This window comes from Herpailurus yagouaroundi, unplaced genomic scaffold (assembly GCF_014898765.1).
Source record: "Herpailurus yagouaroundi ecotype Mexico unplaced genomic scaffold, PumYag 67793, whole genome shotgun sequence".
Taxonomy (NCBI): domain Eukaryota; kingdom Metazoa; phylum Chordata; class Mammalia; order Carnivora; family Felidae; genus Herpailurus; species Herpailurus yagouaroundi.
The window spans coordinates 24,192,774-24,213,128 of record NW_024420586.1 but is presented as its reverse complement, the minus strand read 5'-3'; the positions used below and the strand labels follow the sequence as shown (position 1 = coordinate 24,213,128).

General features: G+C 44.9%; 1 protein-coding gene across 5 annotated transcripts in view; it reads right to left on the bottom strand.

Annotated features, from left to right (window-relative positions):
* Positions 1-345: 345 nt before the first annotated feature.
* The window catches only part of ZNF157 (zinc finger protein 157), a 39,677-nt gene continuing 19,667 nt past the window's right edge, over positions 346-20,355 (bottom strand). For 4 of the 5 annotated variants that reach the window (XM_040468768.1, XM_040468767.1, XM_040468770.1 and 1 more), the window contains 3 exons: positions 5,548-5,674; positions 5,157-5,252; positions 346-3,548 (listed from right to left, as the gene is read on the bottom strand). In XM_040468768.1, coding sequence (XP_040324702.1) covers positions 2,326-3,548; positions 5,157-5,252; positions 5,548-5,596 — 1,368 coding nt within the window. In that variant the 5' untranslated portion in view covers positions 5,597-5,674 and the 3' untranslated portion in view covers positions 346-2,325. Of the gene's footprint in view, positions 3,549-5,156; positions 5,339-5,547; positions 5,675-20,355 lie in introns of all 5 variants that reach the window. The other variant, XM_040468772.1, reaches the window with a different exon arrangement.

The following is a 20,355-nucleotide window of genomic DNA, read 5'->3' as shown; positions in this document are numbered from 1 at the left end:
TAGTTCAAGCCCTACACTGGGCCTAGAGCTTACTTAAATAACAAATTAAAAGATAAGCTTTAAAAAAAGAACACATTCTCAAAGGTCAGAGGTTTGTCACTGGCAGACTTCCACTAAAGGGCATTGTTCAGGCAAAGAAGAAAATGATTGTGGACGGAATGCAGAAAGGTGGCAAATATGTGGGCAAAATGAAATGAACGTATAAAAGAAAAAAGTTTTCTATGGACATATAAGTATGTATCTCTTCTGTGTGTATGTGTGTGTGTTACACATAAATATTTATATAAACCCCATAATACATCAGTATATTTTGAAATGTATATGTATATACAGGTACAAGCAAAATTTCTGTTAAAAGTTAACTTTAATTAAAGACAATTTATGGGAGAAAACCGTCACATACAATGGAAGTCGAAAAAAGTTGAGTTAAAAAATAAACAGACAAACCATATTCATGGATGGGAAGGCTCAAAGCCATTTTACATCTTCCGGACTGGCAACAATTTGAAAGACTGATAAGTCCTGGTGTATACGTGGGATAATGTAAACTTCGTCTCAAACTGCTCATGAGAGTGTAAATTAGTACAATTTGGAGGGGGGGGGGGAATTCAATTATTTAATAAAGTTGCAAAACTTCTGTAGCAATCAGAACCCAGCTAGGAGGGGTCGCCTGGGGTGGCTCAGTCGGTGGAGCCTCTGACTCTTGATTTTGGCTAAGGTCATAGTCTCACAGTTCACGGGTTCGAGCCCCGCTCTGGGCTCTGGATGATGGCACGAGCTTGCTTGGAATTCTGTGTCTCCCGTTCTCTCTGCCCCTCCACTGCTCATGCCCACCCTCATGCTGTCTCAAAAATAAATAAACATTAAAAAAGAAAAAAAAGAACCCAGCTAGGAGACAGAAACGATGCCAGTTGTTTTAATGAAAAGAACTTCTTATAAAGAATTTTTGACTAGTCACAAAGTTATTAACCATGTAACTGAAAAGGACAGAAAGAGAACATTAAAATTATCATGGAGGCAGCAACTGCAGGAAGCAGCTAGGCTAAGGTAACAAGGGAAGAAACTGGAATTATTAAAAACTGGAAGGTTGGCTGGGGTGCCTGGGTGGCTCAGTCGGTTGAAAAACTGGAAGGCTGGGGAGTGGTGTCACGTGGGTGGGACTGGTAACTCCCAAGGGGGTGGCACGAGCCAGCTGCCGCTAGTGTTTCTGAGGGGGTGGGGCACCATTGGCTGTTCTGTGAGTGCTGAATTAAACAACTGCCACCATGAGGAACTTCTGCGCAAGGGAGGGAGCGATACTGGGCTGACACTCAGATGAAGGGGGCGCTAACAGGGAGGAAAAGAAAAGGAGCAAGGCCCTTCTTCCTTCCTCACGCTCACGGTTCACGGTTACTATCTCCGATTGGCAAGGCCCCACGGGAAGCAGCTGGCAAGACAGAAACATGTTTTGTAGAGTCACAGCCCCAGCATCGCAAAGAACAGCGTAGAAGGGGGGTGTTGGAGCAAGGGGCACAGCAGCTTAGTAACTTAAACACTGCCTATACTCTATGACCCATCAGTTCCACTTTTAGATCCAGACGCTAAACACAGAAACAACACAAATGTCTTGCGCCAGGGGGAGAGAAATGAATACACCAGACCTGTATTTATCAGCATGGGTAGATCAAGGACAGGTAACGTTTCATGAAAAAAGCAAGCTGCAGAACTTTCAACACAGGGTGGTACCATTTATGGAAAGTGTTCAGAGGAATATAGTATTATATATTGTACAATTCACGCTATACACACACACACACACACACAACCTCAGGGGAGATTAACATTCTACATGTTGAAAGGAAAACCTTAACTTTAGAGGAAAAGTGTAGGAGAATTGTGATCACCTTGAAACTGATAATATTCGCACATAAAACCTCAACGGGAGAGTTAACAACATTAAATAACCAGCCACAGTCCAGGAGAAGATACCTGCCGTACACATGACTGAGAAAAGGTTTGTACATTCTCATATATTGAAAAACGAAAACAAGAACATGTAAAGCCAGGAGGTAAAAGATAAGCAGCCCGTCAGAAAACAATGGGTAAAGGATACACAACGGTCAAAGCACAGAAGAAAAGAACCCTAACGGCCAGTCAACAGGTAAGAAGTTATTCAACCTCACCATTAATTAGGGGAATCCAAATGAAACGAAAACAACGAGCTAGCCCCTAAGAGGAATCAGGATGTATTTTCACACCAGTGTCCGAGCCTAATTGTTACGGGTGTGCTCTGTGTGCCGGTGACCAGAGGACCCAGAGGGCTTGGTCAGACGGTGATGGGAGTCTTCACAAAGAAGCTTTCTCCACAGTAAAAGGCAAGGGCCGGCCCACGTGAGTTCTCTGATGTTCCGTGAGGTGCGCTTTCCGGCAGAAGGCCTTGCCACATTCTTGACATTCAAAGGGTCTCTCTCCCGTGTGAATCCGCTGATGTTCGATGAGGCGTACTTTCACGTAGAAGGCGTTTCCGCACTCGCTACATTCATAGGGCTTCTCTCCCGTGTGAGTTCTCTGGTGTTGACAAAGGGATTTCTTCATACTGAAGATTTTTCCACATTCGCTGCATTCATAGGGTTTCTCTCCTGAATGCATTCTCTGATGTTCAATGAGGCGTGCTTTAACATAGAAGGCATTGCCACATTTGCTACATTCGTAAGGTTTCTCTCCCGTGTGAATTCGCTGATGTATCCCAAGAGACGAGTGTACCCTGAAGGATTTCCCACATTCATGACACTGATAGGGTTTTTCACCTGTGTGAGTTCTCTGATGATTATTGAGAGTCATTTTCATTCTGAAGAACTTCCCACATTCGCCACATTTATAGGGTTTCTCACCTGTGTGAATTCTCTGATGTTGGTTTAGGGATTTCTTTGCACGGAAGTTTTTCCCACAGTCACCACATTCATATGGTTTCTCCCCTGTGTGGGTTCTCTGGTGTTGGGTAAGGGATATCTTGACTCGAAATGTTTTCCCACATTCGCTACATTCATAGGGCTTCTCCCCTGTGTGAGTTCTCTGGTGAATCATAAGGGTTGCCTTCTCAGAAAAGGTTTTCCCGCATTCGGCACACGCATACGGTCTCTCTCCTGTGTGTGTTCTCTGGTGTAGAATGAGTTGTGACTTCCTACCAAAAGACTTCCTACATTCATTACATTCAAAGGGTTTCTCCCCCGTGTGAGTTTTCTGGTGAGCAATGAGGTATGACCTTGCACTGAAGGTTTTTGCACACTCACCACACTTATAGGGTCTCTCCCCTGTGTGTATCCTCAGATGTTCAATAAGGTTCGATTTCCTGCAGTAACTTTTCCCACATTCATGACATCCAAAGTTTTTTACTCCTGCGTGCGTTCTTTCATGTGCAACAGAGCCTGTGTTCTTGTAGAAGACTTTTCCATATCCATCATACTCAACAGTTTGATCCGCAGGTTGAATCTTCTGACGCTGAAGGTCACTGTCATGCCTGAGGGCACCACCCCCGACAGAACTCTTGCCACACAGCAGTGAGAGGGATCCTTTAAAAACAAATCAGATCACTTACTTAAAACTCCACAATGGTCTCCCTTGTCACGGTACCAAATGAAAGTGCTTACCAAAGCCCACAAAACATAGCCTGTTAAAAAGTGCTTCACCTCGCCTAAAAAACTCAACATAATTTGGCCCCCAGCTAACTCTCTGATATTGGCCCCGGCCACTCGCACCACCCACCATTAAGCTACACTGGCCTCTTTGCTCTTTTTAGGATCTATCGCCCTGACACACACTGTTCTCTCCACCCCGAATATTCAAAGCCTACGTGGCTCTGTCTCTCTCATATCACTGATGTTGGTGCACCAATGTTAACCTCCCCAAAAAGTCGTCCCTGGACATATCATCTCCACAGGCACACGACACATCGTTGTCTATCTTTCGTGTCTTGCATTGATTTTCTTCTCACCACCAAACGTGATGTATCGGACTGCCAGCTCCGGGACAGTGATATTAGTTTCCCAGGTGCTAGATCCCTACACCTAGAACGTGACCAGATCATAGCTGACACTCATTTAAGAGGTGGTGGAACACCAGAGGCGCGTACGAACGAATGCCCCACAACGAACGGCATCCAAGGCAGTGGAAGGCGGGCAGGCAACTGAGAATACTAAAGGGAGACAGACTAGCTGAGAACGTGTAAGACGAGGCGGGCGGGGATAGGTAAGAGTGGTAGATAACCACAAAACTCAAGAGGGGCGCCCAGGTGGCTCAGTCGGTTGAGCGTCTGACTTGAGCTCAGGTCACGATCTCGTGGTTCCTGGGTTCGAGCCCCACGTCGCGCTCTCTGCTGTCAACACTTCGGCTGCGGCTCCTCTGTCCCCCTTTCTCTCTGCCCCTCCCCTGCTTGTGCTCTCTCTCTGTCTCTCTCAAAAATAAATAAGCTTGGGGCGCCTGGGTGGCGCAGTCGGTTGAGCGTCCGACTTCAGCCCGGTCACGATCTCGCGGTCCGTGAGTTCGAGCCCCGCGTCGGGCTCTGGGCTGATGGCTCAGAGCCTGGAGCCTGTTTCCGATTCTGTGTCTCCCTCTCTCTCTGCCCCTCGCCCGTTCATGCTCTGTCTCTCTTTGTCCCAAAAATAAATAAACGTTGAAAAAAAATTAAAAAAATAAAAAAAAATATTTAAAAAAAAAATAAATAAGCTTGGGGCACCTGGGTGGCTCAGTCGGTTGAGGGTCCAACTTCGGCTCAAGTCATGATCTCACAGCTCGTGAGTTCGAGCCCCGTGTCGGGCTCTGTGCTGACAGCTCAGAGCCTGGGGCCTGTTTTGGATTCTGTGTCTCCCTCTCTCTCTGCCCCTAACCCACTCGCATTCTGTCTCTGTCAAAAATAAACATTAAAAAAAATATTTTTTTTAATAAATAAATAAATAAATAAGCGTAAAAAAAAAAAAAAAAAAAAAACCTCAAGATAAAACAGGCCAGAGCACTTAAGTGTGAACGTAATGAGGGCAGGTGTGATTTAGGTACCTGAAGTGTGTAAACCTTCTGCCCTCCAGTCATTTGCAAAGAGGAAGGGCCCCTAGAAAGAGCCTACTGGAAACCACTGCCCCAAGCGTGAATTTCTGCACTCTTCCTTCCCGTTTCTGCTCACTCACCTGGGAAACCTTGGCCTGAGGATTCCTCCTCTAAAATCCACAGCTCTTCTCCTCGCTCCAACTTGAAGATCATCTCTGGTTTGGCCACGCAGAGGCCTGTTAATGGGAAATGGCAGAGGACATGGGCCAAGTTGTCTGAGCGCTAGGGCCTCTGATGGAGGAGGAAGGTGCATCTTCATGAGCTGCACAAGGAAGGGGGCCCATTTAAACCTTTCATTGGGGGAAGTGACAACACACATCACGCTTCCTGGTGCCTCAAACCTAATCAAGCATCTGTGACCCTTGAATCTAGAACCTAAAGTATTGTTAAAGTCTACAAAGGCCATACACGTTACAGTAACCAAGAAAGGAAACCTATGGTACCAGGAGTTACGTGGACCATAATCCTCACCCACGGATGCCAGGTTGCTGTAGTTCTCTAACATCACATCCTTGTGCATGGTCCTCTGAGCAGGGTCCAGTCTGTGCCACTCCTGTCGGGTAAAATCCACAGCCACGTCCTCAAATGACACAGATCCCTGTAACAACAAGCTGCAATGATCAGAATGGGACACACGGAGGGGCGCCTAAGTGGCTCAGTCGGTTACGCACCCGACTCCTGAGTTCGGCTCAGGTCATCATCTCACGGTTCGTGGGATGGAGCCCTGTGTCGGGCTCCGCACTGATGGCACGGAGCCTGCTTGGGAGTCTCTCTCCCTCTCTCTCTGCCCCTCCCCAACCTGCTCACACACTCTCTCTCAAAATAAACATTAAAAAAAATGTTAAATACTATCTCAAAAAAAAACAAACAAACAGATGTGTGAAACTAATTCTCTCCACAGAGCACCAGTAAGAGTTAACTAGAAGAAGCTACATTGGACACCTGACCCTGTGTCTTGCTCGATATTATATTTTGTTGGGCGGGGGGAAACCCAGAATGGCCCTGCTATTGTGTTACTATAGCAATCCATGAAGAAAAGACTGCTGACTGCTGAGTTAACACGAGGTGCCCGGACCTGTCCCAGTTGCTGGGAAAACAAAAAAGGGATAAGATGGAGTGCCTGTTCTCAAAGAGCTCAAAACCCAGCGAAGAGGCTTAGGTATGAACACAGTCTTGCAATGAGGTGTTACGGGAGCTGCGTTAGGCATGCGTACAGGGTGCAGTGGGCTGTGTTATCAGATCCAACTTCACTTGGGGAGACGGAGCATGGAATCCTTCAACAAGAATACAGTTTCCCTCAAAAATATGGGGCAACAGCATAAAAAAAGGCAGGAAAACATGAAACACACATGGTGAGCTATGAAACTACATATAGAACCGGAGGAGAGAAAAACATTCCGGGGCCAGAGAGGGGAGGGATTTTCAACTGTTTTGTTTTTTTTTTTCCTACAGATCATCAGTCTCTAAAATGCCTGACTCCCTATACCATCAGAATATTTTCTGACCCTCCCACAATATATTTATATTTCAAAATTAGACAGAAGTCCTGTTAAGTGGGAGAAAGGCACAGATCATTACTCCCAGGATAATGGCGCGAGCAGATGGGTTGAGGCTGGTGCCATACATTGAGATGAGCAAAACAAGAGAGATACTGGGTTGGCAGAAGGAGAAATTGAAATAGATCTTGGACCTGAGCTGGGTTGTTTATGGCACATACTGATAGACGTCCAGCTGGCAGGTGGCTATAGGATTCTGAAGCTCAGAAGAGAAGGCTAGGATAGGCCAACGATTGGGAGGCAATAGCATTTCAGTACTAGCTGAAACCACCAGAATAAACTGGAAGGCTAAGAAAACACAAAGAGCTTGAGAGAAGCACCAGGTACAGAGTCAGCAGGGACACCAAAAGTACATGAAGCTTGAAGGGGGGGGGGGGGCCCCGTGGGACACAGAAAATGGGAGAAATACTGTTTTTTTTTTTTTAATTTTTTTTTCAACGTTTATTTATTTTTGGGACAGAGAGAGACAGAGCATGAACGGGTGAGGGGCAGAGAGAGAGAGGGAGACACAGAATGGGAAACAGGCTCCAGGCTCTGAGCCATCAGCCCAGAGCCTGACGCGGGGCTCGAACTCACGGACCGCGAGATCGTGACCTGGCTGAAGTCGGACGCTCAACTGACTGCGCCACCCAGGCGCCCCTGGTTTTTTTTTTTTTAAAGCAGTCCTGCCCCAAAGTAGGCCCCAGGGCTAAAAAAAACACAAAAAAAAAAAAACACAAAAAAAACCTGTAACCTTGTAGCAGCAGACACCTCAAACTCTAAGGAAGAGAAATCCTTTTCTTTGGCAAGAATAGTGGTCTGGAGAGTGTGGGAAGGATCCCCATTGCCTTTTTTCTACCCTCCCACCCCTTGGCCCCAAGGACAAACTTCCTTACAGAAAGTGAGTGCCAAAGCGGACAGACTAAATCCCTAACTGTCCAGCCAAAAGATCATGGGAGGGAGTGTGGGGGAGCACGACTGTGGGGGAGACTGCCCTAATAAAATAGCCTCAGAATACATGAAGCAAATCAGAAAGAACCGAAAGAAGGAAGGGGCAAATGCACACTTAGAACCGCTGACTTTCAACACTTCTCTTAGGAATCAAAGTAACCAGTAGACAGAAAATCAACGGGGATATAGGAAAACTGAACACCACCCAGCAACCAAAGGACTCTGCAGAGCATTCCACTCAGAAACATAGAAATTAAGTTTCTTCAAGTACACACGGAATAGTCACCAAGCTACGACATACCCGGGATCATTGAGCAAATCTCAACACGATCAAAGGCCCCTTGGGTACCAAGGAAAATTGACCCGGAAAACCAACTCTGACATAGCACTTAACAAAACAATTAGAATTTAAAGACAAAGAAAATATCTCTTCAGGGCCTCCAGGCAAAAAAGATGAAATAACTTACAAGACCAGAGAATTAAACTGGCATCAATTTCTCAAAAACACTTGTGCCCTTCCTCAGGAATTTAACAGAGCTGCGCTGTCCAATTTGGTAGCCACACGTGGCTAGTTATAGTCCTGGACAGCAAAGAGACAGAACGTACTCATCACTGCAAGGGGTTCTATTGACCAGCACTACACCAAACGGTGAGCTTCATCCGACCCAAACCGATGAATGGGGAAATTTTGGCAAAAGCCTGACACTGGGCATTTTACATACTACCGTAAAGTTAAGACTAACACAACGCTGGGGTCACGGGCTGAAGGATAACGTATAGATATTAAGTTGTCCCGACAAAGTAGAAAAAGAACTAAAAAATGGAAGAAGAGAAAGAAAAAGAGAAAAGATGAATGAGATCGTTGACTGCCATGTAGGTAAAGGTGAGAGACAAATTAGATGGTATAAAAGATTACTAAAGAAAAAAAAAAGTAGGGACACCTGTTGGCGGAGCGTACAACTCTTGATCTCGAGGTTGGAAGTTCAAGCCACACATTGGGTGTAGAGATTACTTTAAAATAAAATCTTTTTTGAAAACAAGGTAAATTGGTATAGGCGTTACGGGAAACAGTATGGAGGCTGCTCAAAAAATTAAAACTAGACCTACTATATGATCCAGCGGTCCCACTTCTGGGTATATATCTGAAGGAAATGAAATCACTCTCCCAAAGAGATATCTGCACTCTCATGGTCATTGCAGAATTATTCAAGATATGGAAAACAACTTAAGTGTCCATCGATGGATGAATGGATAAAGATGTGGTGTGTACACACACACACACACACACACACACACACACACACAACTCAACATCATTCAGTCATGAGAAAGAAGGAAATCCTACCATTTGCAACAACATGGATGAAACTGGAGGGCATTGTGCTAAGTGAAATGACTCCGACAGAGAAAGGCAAATATTGTACTGTATGATCTCATTTATATGTGAAATCTTTTTTTAAAAAAAGTCAAACTCACAGAAGCAGAGTAGAACATTAAGAGGGGTATGGGAGAAATGTGGCGATGTTGGTCAAAGAGGACAAAGTCAGCTATGTAGAATGAATAAAGTCTAGAGATGCATGGGGCACCTGCCTGGCTCAATCACAGAGTGTGCGACTCTTGATCTCAGGGTTGTGAGTTTGAGCCCGAGGTTGGGTATGGAGATTACTTAAACATAAAATCTTAAAAACAAAGTCTAGAGATCTAATGTACAGCATGATGACTATACTTAAGTAATACTATATTGAACAATGGAAATATGCTAAGAAAGTAAATTACAGGTATACTCATCACACACAAAAAATGGTAACTATGAGAGATGATAGGTTAATTAACTCGACTGTAGTAATCATTTCAATATGTATATGTGTACATCATGTTGTATACCTCAAATATATACAACTTTCATAAATAAAGTAAACAAAAAGAAAGAAACAAGGACTGCCTAAGGGTACTATATGGAGTATTAACACAAAGGGAATTATCAGCATGAAAATACAACCTTCCTAATAACCAAAAAAAAAAAAAAAAGTAGAGCGAACACTAAATAGAGAAAGAAACAGCAAATATAACAATCTCACAGTGATTACATCAGAAGATAAAGTGAAAAAGTTGAGACCAAACATATCTGTATTGTTTATGACATCAAACAGTAACATAAATAAGTGTAAATGGGTTTACGTCACCTACGAACTGAAAAATGTTTTCATGTTGCCTCGTAAAGCAGAGCCCAATAATACTGTGCACAAAAGGTATGTTTAAAACACAGTCATTCAAAAAGGCTAAGGGGCGCCTGGGTGGCTCAGTCGGTTAAGCGTCCGACTTCAGCTCAGGTCACGATCTCGCGGTCCGTGAGTTCGAGCCCCGCGTCGGGCTCTGGGCTGATGGCTCAGAGCCTGGAGCCTGCTTCCGATTCTGTGTCTCCCTCTCTCTCTGCCCCTCCCCCGTTCATGCTCTGTCTCTGTCTCAAAAATAAATAAACATTAAAAAAAAAAAGGCTAAAACTGGGGCACCTGCGTGGCTGTCGGTTGAACGCCCGACTTTGGCTCAGGTCATGATCTCACAGTTTGTGAGTTCAAGCCCCACATCAGGCTCACTGTTGCCAGCCCAGAACCCGCTTCGGATCCTGGGTCTGCCTCTCTCTCTGCCCCTCCCCCGCTCACACTCCTTCCCTCTCAAAAATAAACATTTTTTAAAAAAGGTAAAATTAAAGAGGTGGATAAAGATTTACCAAATGAAAACAATATAAAAGCAGGGACTGAAATCCTGATGCCAACGTGGACTGAAATCCTGATGCCAACGTAGAATTCCAAAAGCAATTATATGAGACAAAGGAAGATACTTTGTAATATTAAAAGCCCTGTCCAAAATAAAGATCTAACAACAGAGAGATGTGTAAATACCTATGCACAAAGGGATACCGCAAAAGCCTATATAAACCAAAAACTACAAGAATACAAGGAAAAGAAGCATCCTCTAATGGGAGACTTTTAACATACCATTCACAACATAAGACAGATTACGTGGACAAAATAATAAGCAATGATACAAAAGACCCAAGCAACATAATAAGGTGAAACTTTTGGATATATACATATTAAACACTACACTCCGATCATACAGAATATACTTTCTCTCAAGCACACATGGAACATTCACAAAAATTGATCATGTAGTAGGGCACAAAGAAGATAATCTCAGTAGGTTCCTTAAAATAGAAATATTATAAACAGGGGCGCTTGGGTGGCTCAGTCACTTGAGCATCCGACTTCGATTCAGGTCATGATCTTACATTCATGGGTTCCAGCCCCGCATCAGGCCGTGTGCTGACAGCTCAGAGCCTGGAGCCTGCTTCGGATTCTGTGTGTGTGTGTCTCTCTCTCTCTGCCCCTCCCCTGCTCATGCTCTATCACTCTCTGTCTCTCAAAAAATAAAACGTTAATTAAAAAAAAAATACCAACTATTATGAACACCAATCACAATCAGTAAAGAGATTTAAGAGTTAGAAAATTGACAAGCTGATTCCAAAATTCATATAAAAAAAGGAAGGGGGGGGCACCTAGGTGATTCAGTCAGCTGAGCATCCAACTCTTGATTTTCAGCTCAGGCCATGATCTGAGCGTTGTGGGATCAAACCCCCTGTTGGGCTCTGTGCCAAGCATGGAGCCTGCTTGAGATTCTCTCTTTCCCTCACTCCCCTCTCCCCAACTTGCGTGCTCACTCGCTCTCTCTCTCTCTAAAATTAAAAAAAAAAAAAAAAGAAGGGATTGGGACTTGATGCAGGTCCTAGAAATAACAAGACACTACATTGATGATATCATGATAGTATCAGAAACTGAAAATCAAGCCAGGACTGGCTGAAATGCAATAGTGACATATGGGGAGCAGAGGAGAGTTGATAGATGCGACAAAAATCCAAGGGCCTACTCATATGGAGTAATTTGTAAGAATACCCGGGGCAGAAGCTATCCCTGACATGCCACAGGCAACACAAAATGAACTATCGTTGGCCTGCGAGCGTGGGTAAGAGCCAGAAACTGGCTGGAGCTTGAGAGAGGTCTTGTCATTCTCGGAACGGAAGAAGGCCTCAGGCCCTGTATAAACCATCTGTGATGGAATTTGCATTGTTTCCTGAAAGGAGGATTCTGTAACCACTGTGAGGATCGGGGATCTAAACTTACCCAAAAAGCTAGAGAGGCACCATTTGTTCCCATTGCAATGGTGGGTTTTGCAGCAATCATTATGTGTGGATTACATAACCTGAAGAGCAGGACAAATACTAAATGTGCAATGTTTATTTATTTTTGAGAGACAGAGAGAGACAGAGTATGAGTAGGGAAGGGGCAGAGAGGGAGGGAGACACAGAATCCGAAGCAGGCTAGAGTCTCCGAGCTGTCAGCACAGAGCCCGACGCGGGGCTCGAACCCACGAACTGTGAGATCATGACCGGGGCCGAAGTCAGACGCCCAACCGACTGAGCCACCCAGGAGCCCCAGCTAAATGTTGTCTGTTCACCCGTTCCACACGTGCGTGGCAGCCCAAGGCTTTGCTGTGGGAGCAAGGATTCTTGGTATGAGCTATTCCATGTATGAGGAGTTCTGGGCAAGGCCTAAACCTTAGAAGAAGAGATAATGTCAGGGCGCCTGGCTGGTTCAGTTGGCAGGGCATCTTTATTTTTAATGTTTATTTATTTTGGGGAGGGAGAGAGAGCACGAGTGGGAGAGGGGCAGGCAGAAAGAGTGGGGACAGAGGATCCGAAGCGGGCTCTAGCTCTACATTGACAGCAGTGAGCCCAAGGCGGGGCTCGAACGCACAAACTGCGAGATCATGACCTGAGCCGAAGTCGGATGCTCAACTGAGCCACCCAGGTGCCCCCAGTCGGTAGAGCATCTTGATCCCAGGGTCACGAGTTCAAGCCCCACATTGGGCGTGGAGCCTACTTTAAAAGAAAATTTTAAAAAAAGTAAGAGCAACTGTTTTGGTCTTGGTGGCGGTGGTTAGACATCTCATTTGAAGGTTGTATGTTCATGTTCAAAATAAATCATTAGTGCCTGGGTAGCTCAGTTGGTCAAGCATCTGCCTCTCGATTCTGGCTCAGGTCATGATCTCACAGTTGGTTGGTTCAAGCCCTGCGTCGGGCTCTATGCTGACAGCGCAGAGCCTGCCTGAGATTCTCTCTCCCCCCTCTCTCCCCCTCCCCTGCTCACTCACTCACACACACTCTCTCTCTCTCTCTCTCTCTCTCTCAAAAATAAATAAACTTAAAAAGAAAAGAAAAATCATTAGAATGAGTCAATTACCTGGTAATTGAATATTGGCTTCCTTTTATACAGGCTTGATTTGGCTGGTGACTAAATTATTAGTGCCTAGTTCCCCAGGGGAGTCAAATTAGCACCAAAAAAAATGTCCCTTTCAAATGCACTTGATAGTGGTATAATGTTCAGCTTCTTCAACTCTTCCGATGAAATCAGTTCTAAAGAGGACAACATGCAACTCCTGAAGTATTTTCAGTTTTTTGGGCTATTGAAGGGTTGGCTATTGAAGCCCCTTTCAGAACAGTGCGTGGAATATAACATCATAAGCCTCCCCACAACCGAAAATGTGTGTATATGTGTTTAAACCAAACCTAAAAAGCTGATAAAAGGGCTCCTTAGAAGTAGTATTTATTTCAGGATCGTACTTGCAAACATGGAATAACTTAATTATGGATCTTAGCTTAGCTTAGCTGTTTGTGAGTGCAGAATTATATTTATGCTGCTGTTATATTAGAATAATTTTAAATGCCAGGCACCTGGGTGGCTCAGTTGGTTAAGCCACCAACTCAGCTCAGGTCATGATCTCGCGGTTTCAGCTCAGGTCATGATCTCGCGGTTTCCTGAGTTCGAGCTCTGCGACGGGCTCTGTGCTGGCAGCACGAAGCCTGCTTGGGATTCTCTCTTTCCCTCTCTCTCTGCCTGTCCCCCACTTGCTCTCTCTCTCTCTCAAAATAAATAAGCAAACAAAAAAAATTTTTTTAAAGAAAAGAGTAATTTTAAAGTCCTCTTGATACAAAACAGATGAACATAAGGGAAGGGAAGCAAAAATAAATATAAAAACAGGGAGGGGGACAAAACATAAGAGACTCTTAAATATAGAGAACAGAGGGTTGTTGGAGGGGTTGTGGGAGAGGGGATGGGCTAAATGGGGGAGGGGCATTAAAGAATCTACTCCTGAAATCACTGTTGCACTTCATGCTTACTAAATAAATACATTATTAAAAATAAATAAAGTCCTCTTGAAATAGAAAGCTACCTTTTAAGTGCTAATGCAAAGGCAAATGAAAAACACTTTTTTTTTTAATTTTTTTTTTTAACGTTTATTTATTTTTTTTGGGACAGAGAGAGACAGAGCATGAACGGGGGAGGGGCAGAGAGAGAGGGAGACACAGAGTCAGAAACAGGCTCCAGGCTCTGAGCCATCAGCCCAGAGCCTGACGCGGGGCTCGAACTCACGGACCGCGAGATCGTGACCTGGCTGAAGTCGGACGCTTAACCGACTGCGCCACCCAGGCGCCCCGAAAAACACTTTTTAAACATGCGAAGTATGTTTATTTTTCCTGTAAGAACCATAAATGCTAATAAATTACCTAAAACGGAAGTGACCGATGATTTATGAGCAAGCTGCTTTGGTCAGACATCACAAACTTTGGTATACTCCAGCACGTGTTACTGCACTTGTGAAATTTCTCTTGTCTAACCTAAATTCACATCCCACGGTGATAACATGGTAAATGTAGTGTTACTAAAGTAAGTGAAGACGTTTAGAAAAAACACCATCGTTGTTAACCCCTGGTACTAAACAAAAAACGCAGCACCTGATCAGATTACTTGGGATTTTGCAGGGTGCGTGCTCCACATCTATAGGTACTGCTAAGCTCCTATCTACAAAATTACCCAAAAGAAGGTCATATTTGAATAAGATGCTGAAAAAAAGTAAGCAGTCTCAATCGTAAAAAGCAGTAGCTCTTTTTTTTATGGTGAAAAAACTTATATTTAGATTTAGCCAGCTGGACTCCGTTTAGATGATCCCAATTTTGTTGGCAACACCCAAAGCATCATAGTCAGGAGCCAGTTGAATATATGTCTTCTCTTCCCCATCGGGCCCGATCAGAGTGTTGACTTTGGCCACATCAATGTCACAGAGCTTCTTCACAGCCTGTTTGATCTGGGGCTTGTTGGCCTTGACATCCACAATGAACACAAGTGTGTTGTCCTCTATTTTCTTCATGGCTGACTCGGTAGTCAGGGGGAACCTGATGACGGCATAGTGACCAAGCTTGTTTTCCCCGGGGGCGCTCTTTTGAGGGTATTTGGGCTGCCTTCAGAGATGCAGTGTCTTGAGCCGTCAGAAGGGAGGTGGCGTGTGGGTCTTTCTCTGTGCGACTGGTAGCTCTCTTGATGCCTTTGGCCATTATGATCCACACTCAGACATGATTTTGAAAGCGTATGCAACTTGTACTAATGGAGACAGGAGCCCAGTAGGCTCATGAACCAAATGACCATGGTGACAGGGATGGAGGCTATATATGGAACCAGCGACACAGACTCTCACTCACAAAGGCTGACCTGGCCACAGCGACAGCACAGTGGCCAAGGTGCCAGCAGCAGAGGCCAACACTGAGTCTCTGACATGGCCCCACACTCTGGGGTTATCAGCCAGCTGCCTGGTGGCAGGTGGATTACACTGGGCCGCGTCCACACGGTGAAAATTTTTGTGATCTTGGGTTGGGTGAACGTTTCCCAAATACAGCGCTTAAAAGCAAGACCCGTAAAAGAAAAAAAAAAATAGTAAATCAGGCTCCATCAAAATTAATGTCTTGTTTTTTGGCAAAACTCCATGAAGAGAATGAAAACACAATCCAAGACTGGGGAAAGGATTTGCAAATTACCTATCTGATAAAGACAGCATGAGAGAATGGCCTTTTGAAGGCTCAGCTGCAGTTCTAACTAGGTGATAATACCTTGCAGAGCTGAGACGATATCCACCAGGAGGCTGCACAGGCTCGGAATCAGCATCTAATATATGGTACTGTTTCTCCCAGAGACGGGAGTCACGGATCCAGAATTCAGAGGGGGGAAATGGGAACGGCATATCACTGACTATTGCCCATAATGATCAGTGAGCAAAAATGTTCCTGCTCATCCGTGTGACCTTTATGCTCTGCTGGTATAGAGATCTCAGTTCCAAAGGGATGAATGCTTGGGGCGCCTGGGTGGCTCGACGCTTGGTTTGGGCTCAGGTCATGATCTCACGATTGGTGAGTTCGAGCTCCACATTGGGCTCTGCGCTGACATCACAGAGCCTGCTTGGGAGTCTCTCTCTCCCCCTCAAAATAAATAAAATAAATTTTAAAAATCATAAGAGTGATTCCGTTTCACTGGAACCTAAGACTGCCACCCAGAAGCTTTGGGCTTCTCATGCCTCTGAAGCAACAGGCAAGGAAGGGAGTTCCCGTGTTGGCTAGGGAGACGGAGTCTGCTGATACACCATGGAGGTATGGAGGGATATGCCCGAAATATATAAAAGGCCCCCTGAGGCATACTATCCTGCTGTGTGATTAAAGTCAGTGGACAGGGGCGCCTGGGTGGCGCAGTCGGTTAAGCGTCCGACTTCAGCCAGGTCACGATCTCGCGGTCCGTGAGTTCGAGCCCCGCGTCGGGCTCTGGGCTGATGGCTCAGAGCCTGGAGCCTGTTTCCGATTCTGTGTCTCCCTCTCTCTCTGCCCCTCCCCCGTTCATGCTCTGTCTCTCTCTGTCCCAAAAATAAATAAACGTTGAAAAAAAAAAATAAAGTCAGTGGACAACTATACAACCCCATTCAGGCAACTATTAATAGATGGACCCTGAAGGAATGAAGGTTTAGGTCACCGTACTAAGTAAAGAAGCGTGACCCAGCGAGGTGCCTGCTGAGGGCAACGGGAATATGGGATGGATAGAAGAATGTATTTATAAATACCAGGATGGTTGCATCATGTTAGGCAGAAGGATGATCTTGTTATTGTCTTTATTTGGGGACTGGGTATGGCTTAGGGTGACGTGTGTGGGTGCGAAGTTGACAAGGGCTGGACTGTGATGGTCAGTTTTATGTGTCAAGTGGGCTAGCTATCATCCCCAGGTACTCAATCAAATACTAATCTGGACGTTGCTGTGAAGTTAGTTTGTAGATGTATTTAACATCTACCATGAGTTGATTTTAGTACAGAAGATTATCCTTGATAATCTGGAGTGGGTTTTATCCAATCAGTGGAAAGGCCTTATGAGCAAAACTGGAGTCTCCCTGAAGAAGAAACTCTACCCGTGGATGGCAATGTCTGGCTCCTGCCAGCTTCCACTTTGCCCTTCCTGCTGGCTCACTCTATGGATTTGGGACTTGATTAGCCAACTCACACAATCACTTAATCCAATTTCTTGCAATAAATCTCTTTTTAAAATTTTTTTAATGTTTATTTATTTTTGAGAGAGCGAGATAGTGTGAGTTGGGGAGGGGCAGAGAGAGAGGGAGACCCAGAATCCGAAGCAGGCTCCAGGCTCCGAGCTGTCAGCACAGAGCCCGACGTGGGGCTCAAATTCACGAACAATGAGATCATGACCTGAGCCGAAGTCGGGCGCTTAACCGACTGAAGCACCCCAGGTGCCCCATTGCAATAAATCTGTTAATGTACATATATATCCCCTAGTGGCTCTGTTTTCTCTGGTAGAACTATGACTGATACAGGGTACCCAGCTGGGCCTTTAATCCATTGACAAGCAATCCTTATAATATACAAAGAGAAGGCAGACACAAAGGAGAGGGTCGTGTAAAGACAGAGGCAGAAATTATAGTGATACAGCCACAAACCAAGGAATACCCATAACCATAAGGAGCTGGAAGAAGGAGGCAAGCAAGAGAAAAAGGCTAGACTGCCCTGAAGAGACTGTTGGAAGAAATACAGACGTGAAAGGCACTGCTGGAGAGGGCTCAGAAGGAGGTGAAAAAGATGGCAAGGGAGGGGCGCCTGGGTGGCTCAGTCGGTTGGGCATCCGACTTCAGCTCAGGTCATGATCTGGCAGGCATTTCACGAGTTCGAGCCCCACCCACATCAGGCTCTGTGCTGACAGCTCGGAGCCTGGAGCCTGCTTCGGATTCTGTCTTCCTCTCTCTCTGCCGCCCCCACCCACCATGCTCTCTCTCTCTCTCTCTCTCTCTCTCTCTCTCTCAGAGGTAAATAAACACTAAAAAATTAAAAAAGAAGATGGCAAGGGAAATTTCTATCATCTTAGAGAATACATGCATCACGAACAGACACAGAAACATTAAAGGTGCTTCTGGTGAGGCTTCAGATGAAAATGAGGAACACGTTATTGGAAACGGAAGGAAAGACTATCCTTGTTATACAGTAGAGGAAAACTTGGTAGAATTGTGTTCTATAGTATTGCGGGAACTAAAACTTGTAACGAATGACCCTGGATAACTTAACTGAGAGATTTTCCAGTGAACCATTGAAGGTGTAGCCTGTTTTTGTCTTGCTGCTCATAGTAAAAGGTAAGACAAAAGGAACATATTGAGTAAGGAACCGTTAAGCAAAAAAAGAACCAACAGTGAATGATCCGGTATATTCTCAGCCTACCCATCTCGTAATGAATGCTAAACTTGGAAAATTCATTGTTGGAAACTAGAGCTGTGGAAAGCCAAGGGTGTGGCCAGACAATCTCCTCCTGAAGAGATTAGGTGTGCCACTGAACCATCTCAGCCAAATCCAGGAATAGAGATGAGACTATCCAGTAAAGATCTTTGGGGGCCCTTCTGTCTAATGAGGACACACACGAGGGAGTCACAAGGCTTTTGTGAACGTTATATGTTCAGAAACACTGACAGCTCGAACTGAAAGGCATGGATACAGGACAAAATGAGAGAAGGCTGGGAGCTTCCGGGCTGGTGGATACGTAGAAAGGTGGGGAGACTGGTGTGCCTAGAGAGGGCATGGAAGCTCTATATCCCTTCCCCATACCTCGCCTTATGTGTCTCTTAATCTGGCTGTTGGCTCGTTTATCATATCCTTTAATAAACTGGTAAACATTTAAAAAACTGAGACAAGGATGTCAGACTTCCAAAATTTTATAGGCAGGAAACTGGCTGAGGGAGCTAGCTGACTGTAAATGTTTGCCACCCTGCAAGAAAAAAGGAAGAATGACTTAAAAGGCACAGTCAGAACGAAGTGTAGGTCCAGAGGGAGAGGCCAATGGAGCCACTGTAGGCAGTGCAGAGGCTGGAAGTGTTGCCACGGGTCCAGAAGATCAAGAAAGAGTCTGATGCAAGAGAAAGAAACACTACTGCAGTCACTCAATTCTGTCTTCCGATGGTTCTTCCTTTATAGAACAGCTCCCTCCCAACTCTGATCGAGAAAAAGCATGGCAGTTTGCTGCACAGGCAGAAAGACCAGCCACATTCATGGGACACTCGTCCAATGGAGACATTTGGACACCATGGGGGGCAGTACTTTACCCATGACTTGTCATCTGGATATTGGTTAGCAATTTCCAACTTAGCAATGTTCCTCCTGCACAGACTTATTTGAGAGCATTGTCAGGACACTCAAGTCGTGCACCATCTGGTAACCCAGGAAAAAACTAAAAAAGAACCAGCCAGGACAGAGTGTCAGAAAAGCATGGGTTAAGACCTCAGAAAGGCAGGGCAACAGATTAAGGACTCAAGATGATGGTGAAGAGGAAAACACATGGAATGCAAATTCTACTCAACAGAGGTGGTGATGTAGTAAGACTACAACAATATACGCACGAATCATTGTTTGTCTCATGATTTAATTCAACCAAAATTCTACTGGGGGTATTAGAGAGTATACTCGGGGGCACGTGGGTGGCTCAGTCGGTTACGCCTCCAACTCTTGGTTTCGGCTCAGGTCATGATCTCAGCCTGCTTGGATTCTCTCTGTCTCTCCCCCTCTCTCTGTCCCCACCACACACACACACACACACACACACACACTCTCTCTCTCTCTCAAAATAAATAAATAAACTTAAAAAAAATAATATTACACTGTATGTTAACTAACTGGAATTTAAAAACATAAAAATATTGTGTTGGGGAAATAGGACTGCTTTATGTTTTCCAACTAATCTAAGTTTATTTATTTATTTTGAGAGAGAGAGAAAGCACAAGTCAGGGAGGGGCAGAGAGAGAGAATCCCAAGCAGGTTCCACACTGTCAGCATGGAGCCTGATGCAGAGCTCGAACCTACAAACCATGAGATCATGACCTGAGCCAAAGTTAGATGCTGAACCTACTGAGCCACCCACATGACCCCAGCTAATCTCTATTTTTAAATATTTCTTTAATCCTGTTTACTGGGTGTGAGTTAAAACACATGAAGCAATGGAACAGAAAACCATCAACAAAATGAAAAGGCAACCTATTGAATGGGAGAAGATATTTGTAAATGAGATGTCATATCCAAAATACATAAAGAACTTAAACGACTCAATACCAAAAAAATCCCCGATTAAAACATGGACAGAATGGGACACCTGGGTGGCTCAGTCAGTTAAGCATCCGACCTTGGCTCAGGTCGTGATCTCGCAGTTCGCAAGTTCGAGCCCCCTGTCAGGCTCTGTGCTGACAGCTCGGAGCCTGGAGCCTGCTTCGGATTCTGTGTCTCCCTCTCTCTCTGCCCCTCCCCCACTCACATTCTGTCTCCCTCTATAAAATAAATAAACATTAAAAATTTATTCAAAAAATTAAAAATGGGCAGAGGATCCAAATA